This window comes from Urocampus carinirostris, chromosome 17 (assembly GCF_059441175.1).
Source record: "Urocampus carinirostris isolate Australia breed hairy pipefish chromosome 17, RoL_Ucar_1.0, whole genome shotgun sequence".
In the NCBI taxonomy this organism is placed as follows: Eukaryota; Metazoa; Chordata; class Actinopteri; order Syngnathiformes; family Syngnathidae; genus Urocampus; species Urocampus carinirostris.
In genome coordinates, this window is record NC_142365.1 from 33198066 (window position 1) to 33215018 (window position 16953).

The window sequence follows — 16953 nt, forward strand, 5'->3', positions numbered from 1 at the left end:
AGCGGTGCAGCTGATGAGATGAGATGAGATATGTATAGAGATATATTATACATATGTAAAAAATAATTATCATTATTATTTTGCCGGCAGTGGCACGCGTGTCATAGGTTGCCGATCCCTGCTCTAAACCAATGATAACAGTACAATTCGACATGTCTATTACTACTTTTTTTTTTAAATAGACAAAATTTGGTTGATTGGTTACTGCCTAGAGTGATTTAAAGAAATAGACAACATATTAAAAAACATTTGACTACTTTTGTCAGAGTAGGGGTTTCAGAGCCAAAACTGAAATTTTGATGCATTCTAAAGGAAAATGAAAGGAAACACAAGGGGGAGGAGAAAGAGGGGGTTCTGAACAGCTCGAGGTAGAAGGGGGGAAGGAAACAGTGGAAGATAAAGTTTAAAGCTGACTAACTGGTATGTTTTGTGGTCTGCTTGTCAGGATTCCGAAGTATAAGAAAATCCAGCATGTTATCTTTAAAGGATCCAAAAGTTAGTCTGCAAAAAAAGTTGAGGGAGGAAGGCCGTGTGTTCTGCCTCCCGCTCAATACTGCCCTGTCTGTTGGCTGACGGTGTGCGTCTGTGTGTGTATATGTCTTCATATGTGTGTGTGGTGCTCATTTCCTGCCTGATGTCCTGGCAGGCTCCAGGCGGCAGACTGCACAGGAACACATGGCTAGCCACTGTTCCGCCCAGGTTTACACATTCCACACAAACCAACACGGACACACTATATGATCTGACCTGCTCCTATACCCCCTGCTGTGGCTACCAACCAACACACAAGATCAGGCCATTTTGGTTGACTTGAAACCTCCCTCACACAACTTGTACCAACAATCAACACAAATAAATTTAGACACACATAGTATTGGGACTAACGCGTTACAAAGGAACATTCCTGGAACGTAATTACTTATCACGGTTACTACTGTAACGTGTTATTAATAAAACTCAATAATCCAAATGTGGTTACGACATGGAGCGTTAATGCGTTACTCAAAAAAGCAGATAATGAATTGCTATGAGTGGGCTTTTTTTTTATATGACATAGATACAAAATACAAAAACATATGAAACATAGGGGCAGCACGGCGGCCAAGTGGTTAGCGTGTGTGCGGCACAGTTCTGAGGTCGTGGGAACCTCCTGAGTGGGTTCAAATCCAGCTCCCGGCCTTACTGTGCGGAGTTTGTATGTTCTCCCTGTGCTTGCGTGGGTTTCCTCCGGGCACTCCGGTTTCCTCCCACATTCCAAAAACATGCTTTTCAGGTGAATTGGCCGATCAAAATTGTCCCTAGGTGTGACTGAGCGAGTGAGTTGTCTGTCCCCGTGTGCCCTGCGATTGGCTGGCAACCAGTCCAGGGTGTCCCCTGGCCATTGCCCGATGATTGCTGGGATGGGCTCCAGCATCCCCGCGACCCTACTGAGGATAAGCGGTGCAGCTGATGAGATGAGATGATGAGATGAAACATAGGGCCTTTAAGCCTTTATTATATCACAACGGCAGAGGATGGAACATCATTAATACAATGTTCCTTTTGAACAAAAAAATGAAAGCCACAAGTGATGCAATGCATATTGTATGATGTGATACACAAAATTTAAGAACAAAATGGTTTTACCATGGTGAATAAGGTATTAGTATCAGTATTGTCACACTCCGCTGTTTGTCAATGCCGAGGTCCAGCTCAGCTCTGGAGAGCGGAGTGATGCTTTAGTTTACACCAAAAAACAACCGCGACTAGGCGATGAAGGGGCTGTATCTGAGTCAGACCAGGATGCTCTCCTGCTACCGCTAACTATGGAAACCAGTACTATCTGTTCCATGTGGAGAGCAAACCCCAATAAAAAAATTTTTAATAACAGCCTGGAGAGGGATGGGTGCCGCCAAGCTGTACATGCCCAAGCAACACCACATGAAGTGGTGTCCCTAGATTCAGTTAAACCAACCTATCAGAGTCGCGCACAGAGACAGTCTCACCAGTCTATAACACAATCAAACATATACAACAGAGCATCCTCCCTCACCTGCCCCCGTGGTGTGCTGTTTAACAGAACACAAAGGACGATACAGTGATATTATTGACAATATAGACAAAATCAATTCAATTCAAAGAAGTAGCGAGGGGTCTCTACTCAAGTCTGCAGATTCAGTTTATACGTGCATGTAGCCAGTGCTCAGGGATGGGGGAGTGGCTAATACAGAAACAACAAACCAACTCAATAAATGGGGCAAATGTAAGCACTTCATTTATGGTAAATGTGTGCAAAATGTTGGTGTTTTTATAGGTAAAAATATTTTTGCAATACACCATGCTTGGTGAAAAAAAGAAAATGTCAAAACAATACCAAAAACTAGAGGAGATCTTTGAATGGTTCGAAGCGCAGATACAAAATGGATATTATGTGTCTCCGTTGAGTGGTTGTTTACAACCTGTAAGACTGAACAAGCCATTAAATATCAAGGGTTCACTGCGTTCACAAGACCAGGGAACGCATGTTCTCCAATGTATTTTAATATGTGGCTATTCTTAAGCATTTTCAGGAAGTTGGCTTCTATGTGCGTATTAACGGTCATAAGTAACTACCGTAAAATCTGGACTATAGAGCGCAACTGATTATAAGCCGCACGCACCACATTTTACGGGCTTTACTGGTTTTGTCTTTACACAAGCCGCACCTCTATATAAGCCGCATGAGCCCACATTGAAACATATAACACAGTCACAAGTTTATCCCGAATCTGACTTTAGGTGCTGCGATCGTGACTACAGATGGGGTTTTGGGGTTTTTAAGGGTTATTGTTCTATTTTCGTTATTCATTATCCATTATCCGTTAACGGTCAGTTCATAATACGCTACAAAGCCTAGGAGCCGGTACACTTACTCTCAGCCAAAAGGCCAAGCTAAGGTCCTAGCTCTAAAGCCTTGCTGCGATCATTGCGAATGCATCGTTCCCGGAGGTACTGCAATACCGGGCCGATGCGTGGAGTGGACAGAGCAAGCTCTGTCCTTTATTAAAGTCTACAGTCCAAAAAACACAGCTTTTTTTTTTTTTTTTTTTTGGTTTGAACAAATTTATTGACACTAAAAACAGAAAACAATCATGACAATCTCAACAGCAACTAAGCACATTCACAATATTATATTCCAATATTACGTTTTTAACAGCAAACACAAAGTGAGGTTTGAACAAACCTTCTCGAAAATCAAACATATTCACAATTTCATTATATAACATCTTTGTTAGTGTCAATAGATCCGTCCAGGCCAAAGTCGATTGTCCTCGGTCTGAACAAATCCACCGACACCAACAGCAGCAAAACACAGCCATCAAGCATATTCACAATTTTTTTATATTTGACAATATGACGTGACGATATGACGTTTTAACATTTTTTCCTGACATTTTCAACATCAATTAAACAATTTCAGAGTTATTTTCTTTTAACAGTAGTTAACCAGCGTGTAAAAGGCAATACTATTGTGCAAGGGCATAGCTCTGCCATCCCACCCTCCCAAGCAGCATTCTTCCAGTCCTCTGTGTGGGTCCTTTCCCTTCTGCGTGGGTGCTCTCCCTTATGGGTTCCACAACCCAGGCCGTTGCTGCCGGGACTCCCACAGTGTAGCTCCGGCTCCCCCCTCCGGGTGGGTGCAGACGAGTCTTCTGGCCATAGTACAAAATGCAATCACCGCAGTCGGCAACATGAACGGATAATGATACCGGTAGTTACAATTTAATGCAGACCTTTAAAGTCCGGGTCACGTTAAAAGTAATCCAATGAAAAAAATGTATATTTCCAAAGTTAAGGGTGGGAAAAATAAATATCCAGTATTGTCCGCTGCAACAACAAACAGATTTGACTCAGCTTCACCCGACTTCCCGTCAGCCCGCGTTTGCTCCGCCCCTTCTTTTTGATTCGACGGTAGAAAACATATCACAATAAGTCTCTAAAATAAATACATTACAAAAAATTACAGCTGCAAATACATATTATACATGGTTACACATATTTACAAAGAAAGACGGTACACCGAGAGAGTTTTCTAAAGTTTTAATAAAAATAGTATAACTTTCATCCCAAACCGTGCCTGTGAAAGGTACCACCACGCTACTCCTAACACGCTCGTTACGCATGAAGTGTAGCTGTTAAAAAAAGCCGTACCGCAATTGCGAAATTCAGAGTAAACCGTCCTCATCTTTCTCCTTATAACTGTCGCCATCAAGGGCGTCTTCCTCATTATAGGAAAGAACCTTTGTCATATGTACAATTCGAACGCAAACTATGAGGATGCAGTCTACCTTGGCCCACTTATTCCACCGGTCTAAATCTTACCTTTAGAAAAATTTCATAAATTGGCCGCTTCACTGAATAAGCCGCAGGGCTGAACATTTGGGAAAAAAGTAGCGGCTTATAGTCCGGAATTTACGGTAGATAGTTACTTTCAGAGTAACGCGCTACTTTCTGTTGTCAGTAATTTAAGGGTAACTGGGTTACATTTTAAACTAAACAATTCCCGCGGCAATTGTAAGAGTTGTGATTGATCTGGCAGATGTTGGTAGAGAACCGGTAGCGTTGAGTTGTTAGCATTATGAGTTAGCATAAAGTTATTAACTCAGAAAGATGTATTTGTCATTTTTTACTTGGTTCTTTGGGGGGACTCCGCCCCCCCACACCCCACCGGTACTGGCAAGTTCATTTGGGATGGGCCCACAACCGTTAACAACAAGGATATGCCTTGTGGAGGTTTAAAAAAAACATACATGACAATAACGTAGTAATAACACTATTACATGTTAGCATCACTTTCTAGCATGTACCAATTAGCATAACTCATCAACATGAGTCCATTAGCATAAGTTTTAAATATGAAGTCGTTAAAATATGGCCATTACCAAAAATTTTTAGAATGAAAAAGTTAGAATTTAGCTGTTAGCATCACTTTTTAGCATGTATCCGTTAGCTTAACTCATCAACAAGAGTTCATTAGCATAATTTGTAAATATGAATTCATTAATATAGCCATTACCAAAAATTTTTAGCATTAAGCAGTTAGCATTTAGCTGTTAGCATCACTTTTTAGCATGTATCTGTTAGTATAACTTATTAACACGAGGCCATTAGCAGAGTTTGTAAATATTCGTTAAAATATAGCCATTACCAAAAATTTTTACTATGAAGAAGTTAGCATTACCGACAGTGTTTACAGCTAGCTTGCGCTAATAATTATATATATATATATATATATATATATATATATACATATATATATATATATATATGTATAGAGGCAGCACGGCGACGCAGTGGTTAGCGCGTGTGCGGTACAGTTCTGAGGTCGTGGGAACCTCCTGCGTGGGTTCAAATCCAGCTCCCGACCTTACTGTGCGGAGTTTGTATGTTCTCCCCGTGCTTGCGTGGGTTTCCTCCGGGCACTCCGGTTTCCTCCCACATTCCAAAGACATGCATTTCAGGTGAATTGGCCGGTCCAAATTGTCCCTAGGTGTGACTGAGCGAGTGATTTGTCTGTTCCCGTGTGCCCTGCGATTGGCCGGCAACCAGTTCAGGGTGTCCCCAGCCCACTGCCTGATGATTGCTGGGACGGGCTCCAGCACCCCCGCGACCCTACTGAGGATAAGCGGTGCAGCTGATGAGATGAGATGAGATGAGATATATTATACATATGTAAAAAATAATTATCATTATTATTTTGCCGTGCGCTCGTGTGCCACTGCTGGCACGCGTGTTATAGGTTGCCGATCCCTGCTCTAAACCAATGATAACAGTACAAAAGTCGACATGTCTATTAATACTTTTTTTTTTAAAATAGACAAAATTTGGTTGATTGGTTAATGCCTAAAGTCATTTAAGGAAATAGACAACATATTGAAAACATTTGACTACTTTTGTCAGTGTAGGAGTTTCAGAGCCAAAACTGAAATTTTGAAGCATTCTAAAGGAAAATGAAAGGAAACACAAGGGGGAGGAGAAAGAGGGGGTTCTGAACAACTCGAGGTAGGAGGGGGGAAGGAAACAGTGGAAAATAAAGTTTAAAGCTGACTAACTGGTATGTTTTGTGGTCTGCTTGTCAGGATTCCAACCAACACACCAGATCAGGCCATTTTGTATGACTAGAAACCTCCCTCAGACAACTTGTACCAACAATCAACACAAATAAATTTAGACACACATAGTATTGGGACTAACGCGTTACAAAGGAACATTCCTGGAACGTAATTACTTATCACGGTTACTACTGCAACGTGTTATTAATAAAACTCAATAATCTAAATGTGGTTACTACATGGAGCGTTAATGCGTTACTCAAAAAAGCAGATAATGAATTGCTATGAGTGGGCTTTTTTTATATGACATAGATACAAAATACCCCCCATACCAAAATGTTTTAGCATGAAGAAGTTAGCATTTAGCCCTTAGCATCACTTTTTAGCATGTATATGTAAGCATAACTCATCAACAAGAGTTCGATAGCATAATTTGTAAATATGAATTCATTAAAATATAGCCATTACCAAATTTTTTTAGCATGAAGCAGTTAGCATTTAGCTGTTAGCATCACTTTTTAGCATGTATCTGTTAGTATAACTCATTAACACGAGGCCATTAGCAGAATTTGTAAATATGAAGTCGTTAAAATATAGCCATTACCAAAATTTTTTACTATGAAGAAGTTAGCATTGCCGACAGTGTTTACAGCTAGCTTGCGTTAATACTTGGGCTGGCTGTGCCAGCCCAACCCATTGCCAACAGTGTTACAGCTAGCTTGCGCTAATACTTGGGCTGGCACAGCCAGCCCAACTCGTCACCAATAGTTTCTAGAGCTAGCATGAGTAAGCATAGCTCCAACCTCTCATCGCTGTGCCAGCCCAACTGATCACCAACAGTGTTTACAGCTAGCTTGCGCTAATACTTGGGCTGGCTATGCCAGCCCAACACCTTGCTAGCGGCGCACATAGCTGTTAGCATCCTCTCGCTAGCATCCACTCTTTAGAATTCACCATTTACCTATGGTTAAAGGTCATGTGGGTCGGGCCCCCTCAAGCCACCCTGGACAGTCCCTGCTTACTATGACTACCCTCTGGAAAAAGCCCTCATTACCATGACTACCAATAGAAATGAATGGGCCCATGTATACCGGATGGGATATTCTCAAAACCCATTATTCCGGATAGGGACTTTTTTTGTTCTCTCGTATCGCTTATCCGTATCGTCGCAAGTCCTGATCAGGCCGGAAGTGGTATATGAATCGTTGGGCTACTCCAAAAGCTCTGGGAGGAGAGGTCCGTCAAAATTCGGCGGAAGTCGTTAAAATATTGCCATTACCAAAAATCTTTTGCATGAGGAAGTTAGCATTTAGCCGTTAGCATCACTTTTTAGCATCTACCCATTAGCATAACTCATTAACATGAGTCCATTAGCATAATTTATAAATAAGAAGTCATTAAAGTATTGCCATATCTGAAATTTTTTAGCATTAAGAAGTTAGCATTTAGCTGTTAGCATTACTTTTGGGCATGTATCCACTAGCGTAACTCATCAACATGAGTCCATTAGCATAATTAGTAAATATGAAGTCGCAACAATATTGCCATTACCAAAATTTTTAGCATAACTCATTAACATGAGTCCATTAGCATAATTTATAAATAAGAAGTCATTAAAGTATTGCCATATCTGAAATTTTTTAGCATTAAGAAGTTAGCATTTAGCCGTTAGCATCACTTTTTAGCATGTACCCATTAGCATAACTCATCAAAATGAAGCCATTAGCATAATTTGTAAATATGAAGTAGTTAAAATAAAGCCATTACCAAAATTTTTAAACATGAAGGAGTTAGCATTTAGCTGATAGCATCACTTTTTAACATGTATCCGTTAGCATATCTCATCAACATGTACCCATTATCATAAATTGTAAGTATGAAGTCGTTAAAATATTTCCATTACCAAAAATCTTTAGCATAAAGAAGTTAGCATTTAGCCGTTAGCATCACTTTTTAGTATGTACCCATTAGCATAACTCATTAACATGAACCCATTAGCATAATTTGTAAATATGAAGTTGTCACAATATAGCCATTCCCAAAATTTCTGGGCATGAAGAAGTCAGCATTGCCCACAGTGTTTACAGCTAGCTTGCGCTAATACTTGGGCTGGCAGTGCCAGCCCAGCCCATTACTGACAGTGTATACGGCTAGCTTGCGCTAATACTTGGGCTGGCTGTGCCAGCCCAACTCGTCACAAATAGTTTCTAGAGCTAGCATGAGTAAGCATAGCTTCAACCTCTCATCGCTAATACTTGGGCTGGCTACGTCAGCCCAACACCTTGCTAGCGGCGCACATAGCTGTTAGCATCCTCTCGCTAGCATCCACTCTTTGGAATTCACCATTTACCCATGGTTAAAGGTAATGTGGGTCAGGCCCCCTCAAGCCACCCTGGACAGTCCCTCCTTAGTCCCTACTAACCTCTGAAAAAGCCCTCGTTTCCATGACTACCCATAGAAATGAATGGGCCCATGTATTCCGGATGGGAGATTCTCAAAACCCATTATTCCGGATGGGGACTTTTTTTGGTCTCCGGGGCCCCGCAATTGGCCCCGGTGACTCGTATCGAAAATCTGTATGGTCGCAGGAGAGTCCTGATTCGGCCGGAATTTTTGGTATATGAATCGTTGGGCTACTCCAAGAGCTCTGGGAGGAGAGGCCCGTCAAAATTCAGCGGAAGAAGATAGATATAATAATAATATAATAATAATTTTATTGAATAAGATCTCGGGGGATTATAATAGTTGTGCTTACAGCACTTGGCAATGTAGTTGTGCCTTGCTGAAGCAATCACAACTAATAATAAAAAGATCTCGGGGGATCGCAAGCACAACTACATTGCCCTGTGCACAGTTAAAAATTTAGGTGTCATATTTTACCCTGATCTATCCTTTGAAACGCATGTAAAGAAAATTACTAGAACCGCTTTCTTCCATCTTCGTAACATTGCTAAAATCCGTTCAATACTGTCTCAGTCGGATGCGGAAATTATAATTCATGCGTTTGATACCTCCCGTCTCGATTACTATAATGCACTACTCTCTGGTCTCCCGAAGTCTAGAATAATGTCTCTCTTCAGCTGGTACAAAATGCCGCAGCGAGACTTTTAACTAGGACAAAAAAGTACGATCACATAACACCGATTTTGGCTAACCTGCATTGGCTCCCAGTTAGCCTTAGATGTGATTTCAAGGTTCTCTTAGTATTATACAAAATCATACATGGACTTGCTCCCTCTTATCTTTCAGATCTGATTTCCCCCTATGTCCCGGTCCGAAGCCTACGATCTGAGAGTGCCGGTCTTCTGGTGATCCCAAGAGCAAAGAAGTGTTCTGCTGATTCGAGAGCGTTCTCCATCGGGCACCGGTGCTGTGGAATGCTCTTCCCCCTGAGATCCGATCTGCAACCTCAGTGGAAATGTTTAAATCTAAGCTTAAAACTCACTTCTACTCCATAGCATATGAATAACCTACTCTTCTCGTCGGCTGAAAAATAGTCTGTGTAATATAGTCAGGGATCAGAATGGAGATTTTCATTTTCAGCTGAAATAGCCATGGTCCAGGGGCCGCAGGCCCCGGCCAGGTCCAGGGCGGAGCCGAGTGGGGGGCTCAGGGGGGCGAAGCCCCCCATGAAGTCAACAGCATTTATCTTATTTGCTATGTGAAAATTGCACTAGAATGAATTAAATCCAACAAAACAGAAACCATGTATTTTATATATATATATATATATATATATATATATATATATATAGATAGATATATATATATAAATTTAAAAAATAATAATATATTGACATTAAAAGCATTTGTAATATTGAACATGATCATGATGATACAAAATAATTTGTTTTAATCATGTTCATAACAAATTTTAAATTTTGTTTATCCTGTTCTCAATATTGTATAAACACAAAAGATAAAATCATTTCATAAATAAATAGATTTATAAATACCACAGATTGGGATTTTCTGTCACACAGGGGAACCAGTGGTTGACTGCTGCTAGTATTTGAAGTGGAAGGATTTGAAACGGCCAAAAATGTTGAACCGGTGGTGTTACTGTTAGTTTCACTGCCGATTTTAAATGCGGATCCGAGTGCATAATTTGATCGCCGGCAAGCTATTTTTGCTTTGTGCTTGTTCATTTTAGCATGATCGATCAGTGCCACACAACCTCGCGTACCATGATTGATCAGATCGACACAGTATAGACACTTTGCTTTCCTTGGAACATCACACTTTGCGATGAACTGGCTCAAAGTCTCTGTAACTTCCTCGATCTTTGCGCCGATTTTAACGTTTACTGTGACAGTCTTCTCCAGCCATGACCACTTAAATTTATTCTTGATTCCTTTATCAATCTCGGAGACAAAAGCCTCGTCTTCTTTTCTTAGTATTTTCATATTTACATTTTCAAAAACTCATTTCACCGTTTGAAAAGACCGGAAGGAGCGCCATGTTTGAGAAAGCCAATGCTCTGAACAAAAGCTCCGCTGATTGGTTATCAGCGAACCTATCGACCAATGGTCTAAATGCTAACTTGGGGTGATGAAACAGTCACGTATCATACCTCACCCACCCCAAAAATATTTTGTCATCGAATTTAGACGATTTACGGGAATGACCTTTGGGGTTCAAAAACAGCGGAAATCCGCGGATCCGCGGAAAATTCTGATCCCTGTATAGTGTAATAATCTGTGAAGCCCTTTGAGACTCTTCGTGATTTAGGGCTATACAAATAAAAATGACTTGACTTGACTACTTACAGCACTTGGCAATGTAGTTGTGCCTTGCTGAGGCAATCACAACTAATAATATTATCAGGGATGTGATTTGACCAAAGTGAAACTATCTGAAAATTAGCCGGGGGTCTGGGGGCCGCGGGCACCCAGCTAGGTCCAGGGCAGCGCCCTGGTGGGGGGACAAGTGGGGCGAAGCCCCCCGGAGCTCATGGGTTTTCCGTGTTTTTAAGTACTTTCAATGCACTCAGATGACAAAGAAATAGACAAAACAACAGCATAAATTTTCAATGTATATTGAACTATCCCATATAAAATTACAGTTTAAGTCAACTCAAAATCAGTCACATTAAAAAACATTGGACTGCCTTTGCTTTTAAAAACTATCACTGAGAATATCATCATATCTAACTAATGTGATTACTAAGTTAACACATAAATCATGTTGAAGAGTTCAAATTTCATGAATAAATAATTGTATTATGACCAAATGAAAAGTAACTCATATTAGAACATACCACAAATGTCTTTGTTATAGCAGAAGATGTTATCTGTCGGAGTCATGTGCATACACAATGAACTACTAAATCACTGGCCATGCAGAAACATGAAATTCATTCAAAGTTCTGAATTTTATATTTTCTGTCACATTCTAGATGAATTATAACATCACTGAATATCACAAATATTGTTTTCTATTTTCTACTCATTAAAACATTCAACATATTTACAGGAATATACAAGTGTTCATTCTTGAGCACAATCCATTCACATGACACAAACACTACTTCCTCCTAGACTTCATTGCTTTGGAATGGGTCTTTCTATCCTGCTTCTGTGCAGCTTTGATGGTTCTTCTTGAGGCAGCCTTGCTCATTTGGGTGTCCTGTTTCACAGCAAGTTCTGTTCGTTTTGCAGACAACATAGCTGCTTCTGCATTCTTCACGTCCCTGTACCTTTTAGAGGATGTCCTTAGATTTAGGCACAGTTTGGACTGCACAGGATCCATCAGAATGTCTTTCCTTCCAAAATGGCTGACAGAGGTGGTCTTTCTTGCTCTTAGGGCATATTTCACAGTCTGGATAGAACTGTATGTGGCTATGTCCATTCTGCATGCTTTGGGGTTCATGGTAGAATATCATACAAGTACTTAATTTAAAAAATATAAATACTGACAATAATTTTGATTACTTATAGGCTTAATAATATTTTTAAATTTCCTAAATCATATTTTAAATGTTATAATTTATTTTTTTAATAGCAGCGTATCCGAATATTTGATAAATGAAAATACAATAATTATAGGCCCTACAGTAAAGTGTTGGTGTAATGTACACATAAAAATCTATTATTGTAATTGTTAAATATTTATGGCCATTTTTATTACGTTATAATATTTTCGAAAAAAAGGGGAAAACTGTCAAATAAATTTGAAAAGTTTACCACCTACCTCAAAATTCACGACTCTATCAGCAACTGGTAGAGGTTGTTGGGGTGGATCACGTCTCTCTATAACCGCTTCCGATTGTGATGTCAATAAGGGATGAAGGCCGTAAAGTTTTGGAGTTTTCGTTTGGGCACCGAAACTTCCAGCGATGGAATAATTTGTTGTTCTTGACTGGAGTTCTTTCACGTGTTTTTTGCTCTTTGCGTGACTTTCAAGAGCTTTGAAACCTCTCCCACCATAGTCAATGGTATCATGGCACCAAATGCAAAGGGCTTTCCCGGCACGATCGATCTTCCGAATAAAGTCACTGAACAAATTCGTCACAGTCTTCTTTCCAACATTTGTAGATAATTCCTTCTCTAACCAGTCCCATCGAAACTTGTTTTTTACGATCTTATCAATTTCTTTAACTCGCGGAGCATCTTTGCGTTAGATCACGGACATCTTTCTTAAAAACACCCGGCAAAAACGTGTGAGAAATGAACAATGGCATACTCCTATGCCTTTATAACAAGCGCGTTTATTGGTCAACACGGAGACTTCAACCAATCAGTTACGGAAACACTAAAATGGAATGCTGTAGAGACGAAATCAGATTTTTTACCATTTAAAAAATCGGAAATTTTAAAATTTTATTTTTGGAGATAAAAAAAAAGCGGAATTCCGCGAATTAGCAGAAAAATCACATCCCTGTATTATTGAATAAGATCTCGGGGGATTATAATAGTTGTGCCTGCTTCGCCTACAGCACTTGGCAATGTAGTTGTGCCTTGCTGAAGCAATCACAACTCATAAAGTAACTCTAACTAATTATTTCAGTAACATGCACATGACAATCACGTGTAAATAAATGTTTGTATTTATTATAACTCTATTGAAATGTTGTACATTGGGAAACTACTACTGAATCTATTGATTTGTATAAAATAGTAATAATAATCATTTTTCTATTAACAGGCAAAGGATGAGCAAACCGCAGTTTGGAAGACCCTGTTTGACGCAATAGATGGCGCCACAAACCGCCAGTTACACACGTTTCCGCAACAGTATTAATTTGTAAAAGTTTTAGTCAACATGATATGTCCTCACCTAATTTTAAGCATGTTCACATGCGTGTGTATTATGATGTCGACCTACCAGCACCTGGCCAGATACATGTGCTCCTTGACGAAAACAGATCCTGAGAGCAGGATATACCAACAGCTGGCAATACTGTCGGGACTGCGCATTGAAGACAAAAAAAAGACTATGCTTAGCTTTTTCTGCAGATAATCTATTAGTTAAAACAGACCAATTGTTAAGTGTTCTAATTGTACTTACTAAAAAAGGATGTGGTTGGCCTCATGTCTCTCATATCGGGCTGATGTGCACATGGATCTGAAAGGTAAAAATACAAAGAATGAATAAATACCTTTCTTAAGTAACAATAAATCAAAGTGCTAAACAAATTATAGACAATCCATTTTATACGTTTTCAACATGTAGCCAATTTTTTAGGGTGTACTTCTACTAAAAGACCTATAGATGGCAGGATATTATTTAGTCATACATGGTAAATAGAGTAAAAATAGAGTGAAAATGATTAGAAAGAGAATAATTTTTGCATTTATAGCCTATAGAAATGTGTCACTTGCGATTTAATTCTCTAAAGCAGTGGTCAGCAACCTTTTCTGTACCACGAAACATTTAAATGTCTGACTATTATCTTTAAATTTAAATAAAACCAAAGTAATATTATTTGGTAATCGCAAGGCAAATCAAGATTTAGAAGTAAAAACGGATGGTGCTGCAATAGACATTGTATCAGAAATTAAGTTTTTAGGGGTCATAATAGACAATAAATTAAGTTGGAAAACACACATCAGACACATACAAAGTTAGGTGTCTAAAAGCATTTCAATAATTAATGAAGCCAAATTCCTTTTAAACTATAATGCATTGATTTTTTTATATTGTTCTCTAGTTCTGCCATACTTAACATATTGTGCAGAAGTCTGGGGCAAAAAAATTACAAAAGTTCACTACAGACCCTTTTTATCCTTAAAAAACCTGCAATAAGAACCATAAACAGGGTAGGATATCAGGATCATACTAATATTTTATTCATGCAGTCCAAATTATTAAAATTGGATTATCTAATGACATTTTTTTTACTTCACAACTGTTATTTAAGGTCAACAAAAACATGGTGCCAGAAAACATCCAACAAGTATTCATTCGGAAAGAGGGAAATTATAACTTGAGGGGCTGTAGTAAATTCAAAATCCCAAAGGTGAGAACAGCCAGGAAAAGTATGTGTGTGTTTGTGTGTGGAGTCAAACTTTGGAATAATTTACAAGATAAGATCAAACAATGTCCAACTATTCATGTGTTCAAATTTAAATACAAAAAACATTACTGGCAAAGTACAAGGATGAAGAAAATGGGATATGAGTGAGATTGGAAATACAGGTACTGCGTTTAAAACTATGGTTAATTTTGTTGTTATTGTTGCTATTATTATATCATAATATTATATATTATAAATATCATTTTTATTTTTATTGTTGTTATCATCATTGGTGCCACAGTGATGTTTGGTAACTAGTAGCATTATGACATTGAGGGATGGGTATTACGAAAATTAGTGTATAAAATATGTGATTATTGTAATTATTATAATTATTGATATCTGGCCTATGTTTTTCAGTATATCCATGAGATTTTGTTATATTAAACACAAGAGGAGAAGAGGATTTGTAAAATGTATTTAATAGGGAAGATAAAGCGGTAGGGAAAATAGGCATCTGCTTCTGACTATATTTATATTCTCATCATTCTCATCACCACACTTTTATTACGCAGACTTTCACGTTGTACAACGTTGTTTTGGTTAAACTCTTTCCGAAAATGGTCCATTACAACTTTGTACAAGGTGGCACCGTGAGAAAAAAAATTATGTGATTATGAGATAAAATCATATGTTTTTTCCTTACCCACAATCTTAACAGTTAGGAATCCGCGTTATCACCGCTGCGATCAGGGTTTCTATTCCTGTTGCATCGTTTGCTGAGCAGATTAGGTCAGCACTAATTGTCAACTACACCTTCATTGCTCAATTACGGTGGTATACTTCTGTAAAACCTCGTTGTAACACATAACAAATGTTTTTACTTTATTTACGAATAAACATGATTTCTCCTTGGCCCTGTGGTTGCCGACCACTGTTTTAAAGTACATTTGGAGATTTATATTTTGAGATTATGAAATGAAATAATCTGCATTTATATAGCGCTTTTCAAGTGATTGAAGACTTCCCAAAGAGCTTTTACAATGTGCTTCATATTTACCCATTCACACATTCACATACCAATAACGGTCGTGCAGCCATGGAAGGCGCCTGCTTATTGGGGGCATTAGGGGTTCAGTGTCTTACCCAAGAACACTTTGACATGTAACTCTGCAATCTCTTGATCCCCAGACGAGCGCTCTACCTACTGAGCTAATGTCGCCCATTATAATATGGTTACTTTGGGAAAAATTATATTTGTATTTTTTTTCTCTATTACTCCTACTCTCTTGTACACTTTTTGTTTGGATTGTTTTATAAACTAAATTTGTTAAACATGTACTGTGAAATAATGAATAAAGATACACATGGCATTATGTATTACACGTTCCACATGGGTGGTCTCTAATCTAACCTCTGTGATAGACCTTTTATTGATATCATTATCATTAATTGTGATCATTGTCACTTTGCAGCAGCTGAGCAAACACTGGTTGGTGCAAGTATTCTAAATGAACATGCTGTAAAACCTTTTTGTCTTGGAATGTCAAGATTTTTCAGATTAAAGCAATATTTGTCAGAAAATGCGGGTTTTAGTGTTGCATGCTAGTAGACTGACCTTAGCTGGTGCTCTCTGAGGTGCGAGAGGACATCCATGTGGTAGAGATGGCAATAGATCATGTGCAAGTCCTAAAACACAGGGGGATTTGTCATAAAATGAGTGAATCCATTGCATATTTCTAAATTAACCATAATTTCCAGGACTATAATCTGCACTTGTCGATAAACCACATGTGCCTATGGGCCCAGTGGAAACACCTTGACCATCTTCTCTCCTTGCGTGCACACAGACTTCAAGAATGTGTTCCAATTTTGGTTACTTGTTTTTGTTACCTCAGAAAGCTTTTGGGACTTTTTACATTGCACCAGTTCTTATCGCTGCCATGTTTCAGCGTCTCACAATCGATTCCTACAGCAGCTCTGTTTCCTTTTGTTATCAGCCAGTTCAATTGTTTTTTTAACATGGAAGCAGCATAATATGCTTTTCTTTTTGCATCTTCCATGTTGAGGGTCAGTTTACGCTAATTTTATTCAAGTACAAAGTGTGTCACCATACATCAAACTTCCTCTATGTTTAAATATTTCTAGACACCACCAAACATGAAAAAAAATGCACATTTATGTGAAAGTTCATGAATTTTTGATTATTACTTTAAAGACTATAACAAGTATTTTTTAAATTATTGTGGGGTTTCTTTTACCACCAAAAGGTACTAAATACACACAGTCTCTTTAAAATGTTATTTATTTATTGACAATTTACTGTTCTTTATATTTAAGGTTGCTGACTCTTAAAGGACCACAAGAAGACAAAATTCTGATATGCGCGACAATCACAAGCATCGCTACCTTAATAAAGCTTGT

General features: G+C 38.7%; 1 protein-coding gene across 3 annotated transcripts in view; it reads right to left on the reverse strand.

Moving 5' to 3' along the window:
- rapgef6 (Rap guanine nucleotide exchange factor (GEF) 6) overlaps window positions 1-16953 on the reverse strand; it is a 169353-nt gene that overhangs the window by 123655 nt on the left and 28745 nt on the right. For all 3 annotated transcript variants that reach the window (XM_088321254.1, XM_088321255.1, XM_088321253.1), the window contains exons 2-4: window positions 16148-16218; window positions 13581-13637; window positions 13398-13481 (exon numbers count right to left, since the gene is read on the reverse strand). In XM_088321254.1, coding sequence (XP_088177380.1) covers window positions 13398-13481; window positions 13581-13637; window positions 16148-16218 — 212 coding nt within the window. The remainder of the gene's footprint in view (window positions 1-13397; window positions 13482-13580; window positions 13638-16147; window positions 16219-16953) is intronic.